This window comes from Grammomys surdaster, unplaced genomic scaffold (assembly GCF_004785775.1).
Source record: "Grammomys surdaster isolate TR1022 unplaced genomic scaffold, NIH_TR_1.0 126219, whole genome shotgun sequence".
In the NCBI taxonomy this organism is placed as follows: domain Eukaryota; kingdom Metazoa; phylum Chordata; class Mammalia; order Rodentia; family Muridae; genus Grammomys; species Grammomys surdaster.
In genome coordinates, this window is record NW_021621022.1 from 5,076,533 (window position 1) to 5,082,087 (window position 5,555).

The 5,555-nt window shown below is 43.0% G+C and overlaps 1 protein-coding gene across 1 annotated transcript in view; it reads right to left on the reverse strand.

Annotated features, from left to right (window-relative positions):
* The window catches only part of LOC114613502 (disintegrin and metalloproteinase domain-containing protein 2), a 46,131-nt gene that overhangs the window by 17,295 nt on the left and 23,281 nt on the right, over positions 1–5,555 (reverse strand). The window contains exons 12-13 of the mRNA XM_028758841.1: positions 4,388–4,565; positions 581–679 (exon numbers count right to left, since the gene is read on the reverse strand). Of these exons, the coding sequence (XP_028614674.1) occupies positions 581–679; positions 4,388–4,565 (277 nt within the window). The remainder of the gene's footprint in view (positions 1–580; positions 680–4,387; positions 4,566–5,555) is intronic.

Genomic DNA, 5,555 nt, shown 5'->3' on the forward strand with positions numbered 1-5,555 from the left:
TGTATGTGTGTATGTGTGTATGTGTGTGTATGTTTGTGTGTGTGTATGTGTGTGTGTGTATATGTGTGTGTATATGTATGTGTGTGTGTGTGTGTGTGAAGGGGGTATCAACACAATGAGAGGAGTGGAGGAAGGGGAAACTGCGGTTAGGATGTATTGTATAGAGAAGAATATAAAAGGAAGAAATATAACAATATAATAAATACAATAAATTTGGAATAAGGAATTACAGGTTAATTTTGAAAGGGACAATGTAGTAATACTTGTGATATCAAAATAAACCACTGACAAAAGTTAGAAAAAAAAAAAGACTAGACATGTCAATACTCTTTAAAAGGAAAAGCTTGGGTCTGAAGAGATGGCCGAGCGGTTGCAGTTAAGAGCACTGGCTGTTTGTCTAGAGAAACCAAGCTCAGTGCTCAGCACCCAGAGGGCTCATGACAACCACCTGTCACTCCAGTCTTAAGGGATCTGACCCTCTCTTCTGACCTCTGACAAAACACCCATACACATAAAAATTAAGAAGAAGTATTTTTTAAAAAAATAAAAGTAAAAAGGAACGAAAGGAAAAGGCTCTTACTTGGCAATTAACGTCACAGCACATTCCGGTGGCGCAGGCGGCACCCTCTGACAGCCCACAGGTGTTGGGATTACAGCATGCTGTTAGAGTTTCACAGCCCTGGAAGGCAAACTGCAAGCCTGAAGCACCTATCTGAATCCATTCACACTGGACAGACATTGTAATGGTGACTCATTTCATAGCCTAGAGACAGATGCTCGCCTTTCATGTAGGCAATCAGGAAAAGAAACTGAGTCACTTCTTTCTTGCCCTGCAGACATTGATTTTTGACTCCCTACTAAGTGTTACATCCTAGTCATTTCTTCTAGAATGGAGCTTGCTGTGTTGGAAATAGAATTCTCTGATACCACAGGATCCTTCACAGTGGAGGCAGTGAGGTGGTCCCCGGGTCTTGTAGATAAAGGCCAAATATATATAAGATGTGGGATAAAGTGAAGCAACAGTTACTTCTTATGCGCCATGTTTGAACCCAAATAATATATGGCTCAATAATAAATGTTTTTTAAAGTGTGTGTGTGTGTGTGTGTGTGTGTGTGTGTGTGTGTGTGCAAGAGAGAGAGACAGCAAGCCAACAGAGGCCAGAAGATGGCATCAGCTCTCTGGAGCTCGAATTACGGAGGGTTGTGAGATCCCATGTGGGTTCTATAAACTGAACTTAGGTCCTTTGAAAAACAGCAAACACTCTTAATTACCATCTCTCCAGTCCCATCTTTTTTTCTCTTTTGATAATTTGTCTTATTAATCTATGTTGGCCTGAAAGGCATTCAGTCAAAGCGGACCTTGTATGCTAGCCATTTCTGCTTCCATCCTTGCCTCCTGGAGTACTGGGACTGCAGGCATAACACTGCTACATCTAGCTGTTTACTTCATTTTTAATTTGCAGATGAAGGGATGGACGATGGACAATCTGGACATGACTGAGTCTCTTGCTTTTGTATCTTTAGCAAATGATTACATGGCTTCTATGTTATACTTTGTCTGCTTTAATAGCGTTGACTATCAGGGTTAGTAAAAAGAAAGGAGAGGTCTTTTTAGATCACACACACACACACACACACACACACACACACACACACACATTCGCACACATTTAATCCCCAGGGATTAGAAATGTAGAAATGGTAAGTTGAAAAAACTTGTCAGTAAGCAGATAGGGATCAGCTGTGGAGGCCAGCTGTCTTAGGGTGACTTCTGCAAGATACACAGTAGGGCATGGGAAGGTTTCTGTGTTTTTGCACAACCATTCTGCCGAGTGAATGTCATTGCTTTTGCCCACTACATAGACATCTACAGGGTAGGGATAGCACAGTGGTTAGAACTCAGTTAGGAACATGATGAAGCTAAGAACCAAGCTTTTGGATGATGGACAATATTTTCTTAAAAGCACACTATTCATTTCTGATAGTTTAGTTCAACTTGCCATAATCTAGAAATATCTGAGGAAGAAAGTCTCAGTGAGGGATTGCTTGTCTAGGTCAAGAGGGCCTGTGGGCATGCCACAGAGGAATATCTTGATTGTATCCACTGTGCTGTTTCCTAGGATTGGGTCTTGTACTACATAAGAGTGGAAAAGGTTACTGAGCACGAGTAAGCAAGCATGCAGGCACCTGTTCTCTCCATGCTCTCAGCCATGGATGTGACCAACAGCTTCAAGCTCCTACTGCCTCAGCTTCCCTGCAGTGATGGACCACAACTTGGAACTGTGAGCTAACATAAACCCTTTGATAGTGTCCATTACCACAGCAACAGGAAAGGAGAAATACACCTTTTCTACTGTGAGGGGCATACCTCAGTGTCCTCAGCCAGTTCATAGAGAAAGAACCCTGATGAACACTTGCCTCCTGGTTCCCCGGGGACATAGTACTCTCAGCAATATGAGAACAGCCTGTTTCCCCTTTCATTTTATCTCTGCATTTTTCCCTCATTTACCTTCATTCTATCTTCCCTCTTCCCTCCAACCCCAGTTTTACATAAGATTTATTTAGTTTGGAAAAAAATTTTCCTCTAGTTATAGGTATATTTCAAATAATTTTGACTTAAATATTGAATTTAAATTGGTGATTAAATATTGGTAAAAGCCAATAAAGTTCCAACACCAAAACTCAAATGTGTCTTCCATAGTTTCTTACTCCACAGTGAAAGCTTCATACCTACTATCTGGCTTGGCCCAGGAGGGGTGACCTTGTTGAAGGAGGTGTGTCACTGTGGGTGTGGGCTTTAAGACCCTCATCCTAGCTGTCTGGAAGTCAGTATTCTGCTAGCAGCCTTCAGATGAAGATGTAGAGCTCTCAGCTCCCCCTGTACCATGCCTGCCTGGATGCTGCCATGTTCCTACCTTGATGATAATGGACTGAACCTCTGAACCTGGAAGTCAGCTCCAATTAAATGTTGTCCTTTATAAGACTTGCCTTGATCATGGTGTCTGCTTACAGCAGTAAAACCCTAACTAAGACACCTGCCGTTCTGAATGACAAAAGAGCCTGAGCAAAAGGCTGGGCAAGAGTGTGCCCAAGAGGAAGAGACAAAAGCTGGATCACTCAGAGATGGGACTTAATGACTTTCAAAGTGGATCATTTAAAAAAATCATAATGGCCAGGTGGTAGTGACATACACCTTTGACCCCAGTACTTGGGAGGCAGAGGCAGGCAGATCTCTGTGACCAGAATGGTCTACATACAGGGTGAGTTTTAGGACACCTAGAGCTACACAGAGAAACTCTGTCTCAGAAAACAAAAACAAAACAAAATTACAACCAAAGGGGCATAGAAGGGAGGAATAGAGACAAAGTGGTCCAGGAGTGCTTCCAGCAGACCTGTAGGATGAACATGCTCTGGAGGCCTAATACTCAGTAGTGACTGTAGTTAATAGACTACATTGTTTGCTAAGAGGTTGTGTCCTAATCCTTACGGAAGAAAGAGAAATGAGAACTTGCTTGGCATGAATTATATTCTTACCACTCTACAAGAGTTTGGGGATAGAAGGTTTATTTTAGCTTACCCCTTTTCTCTTAAGTTGCTTTTTTTCAGGACATTTTATCACAGCAACAGAATTGAAATTAGGGCAATATGCGTGTAAGAGATACTTAAAACATATATTTCAGTTCTTGCTTTCCAGTAAGGAGGTAAAGAGATTGTTTATCTAATGCAGTTGCAAGAAATTCATATGAAGTGCTTGCAAATTGTTAAGCTGTTATATCCTAATTCTTAATGGGAGAAGAGAAAAGGGGAAGAATTGGAGAAGAGAAGGAGAGGAAGAGGGGGGGAGATGGGAGAGTAGAGGGTAGGAAGGAGATAGAGGAGGGAGAGAGCAAAAGGGTGAGGAGAAGGACAGGGTGGGGAGGGGAGGAGGAAGAAGAGAAAGAGGAGAGTTGGGAGAGGAGAGGCAGAAGAAGATAAGGCAGACATGATGGTGCAAGCCTGCAATCCCAGTACTCAGGAAGCTGGAACAGGACAGTTGTTTTGAGTTTAAGGCCAGCATGGACTAAGTGGTCCTATACTGATGCTTTGAGTTGGCAGGCTCAGTTGTGGTGGCTTTTATACGGCAGGCATGCATCCGTCACCAACTCATTGACTTGCACATGCTCAGCTGTATACCAGCAAGGGTGAGTCCATCAGCAAATGTATTTGGATAATCTACCAATCAGTAGACCACATTCCAAGATGTTAGTTTACTCTTGAGTGTCTCTGTGTTCCTCACAAAGGACTTTGTAGAAGGATGGCTGTGAGAGATGATGCAGACAGACACAGGGATGGTAGACACATTAATTGATAGGGCGATTCTGGCAACATCCTCCCAAGCCACACTGACCTCTTTTCCACAGTCGCAAACTTCTCCTTCTTCCAGCTCTCCGTTTCCACATTGTGACACCTTGTAAGACGGCTGTAGCTGCGGCTTGTTCTGAAGACAATGGGAGCTTTGACTTGTGATAAACTTGGAGAACTCCTCCATGCTGCAGTTACTGAAGGTCCTGACACCGCTGGAATGACTGAAAGGGGCCAAATGTCTGTGCTAAGAGTTTCCACAGACCATCTAGCCCAGTTAGTAAGCAAGTGCTCCCAAGGAGCATCCAGACCTTTCTCTGCCCAGGAAGCCAACTGTGCAGGACGCCCCACGGAATCCTTTAGTAGGAATAAATAGCATGGAATTTTATTGGCTTTTACATCACAGACTTTTTTGGTGACATTGGTCTTATGATTTAGCATTTACCTTACACATTACGCCATTTCTTCTGAAGTTGTCTGCCTTTCCCTACTAGGACTTCTGAACTTTGAGGCGCCCTTTCCTCAAGGAGAGCGCAGTCTTCCTGTCTTTATCTACACTTACTCCCAACTTGATTTTGTAGTTTTTAAATAACTCCTGTATCTTTTATCTTCTACCTTAGCACCTGAACTCTATAAATCCAGTAGGCAACTCTTTATGTATGCACACGTATGTGTATGTACATATTCATACATGTATGAGTTTGTGTGTGCATACATGTGCATGCACACAGTAGCTTTCAGTCATATTAACCATGCACAATGGGATTGATTATACATTTCCAGCCACTGTCACATGATTCCTATTCGTGTATATGTGTGGCCATGTATGGGACACAACACACACATGTAGGTTAGATGACCACTGGCAGGAGTAGGATCTTTCTGACCATGTAAGATTCAGGGATTGAACTCTGGTTATAGGTGTAGCTACTAATGCCATGACCACTGAGCCATCTCGCCAGTATGGTTTTTATCTAAATACCAGAGAGCAAAGGAAGAAAAAGCTATAGATGGTCGGCGGGATGGCTCAGCGGATAAGGTCGCTTATTGCACAAGCCTGGCAGCCTGAGTTCGGTCCTAGAAACTCACACACAGGTGGAAGGAGACAACCTGCAATTGTCCTCTGATCACCACATGCATGCATGCTGTGGCATATACATTATGTATTCTCTCTCTCTCTCTCTCTCTCTCTCTCTCTCTCTCTCTCTCTCTCT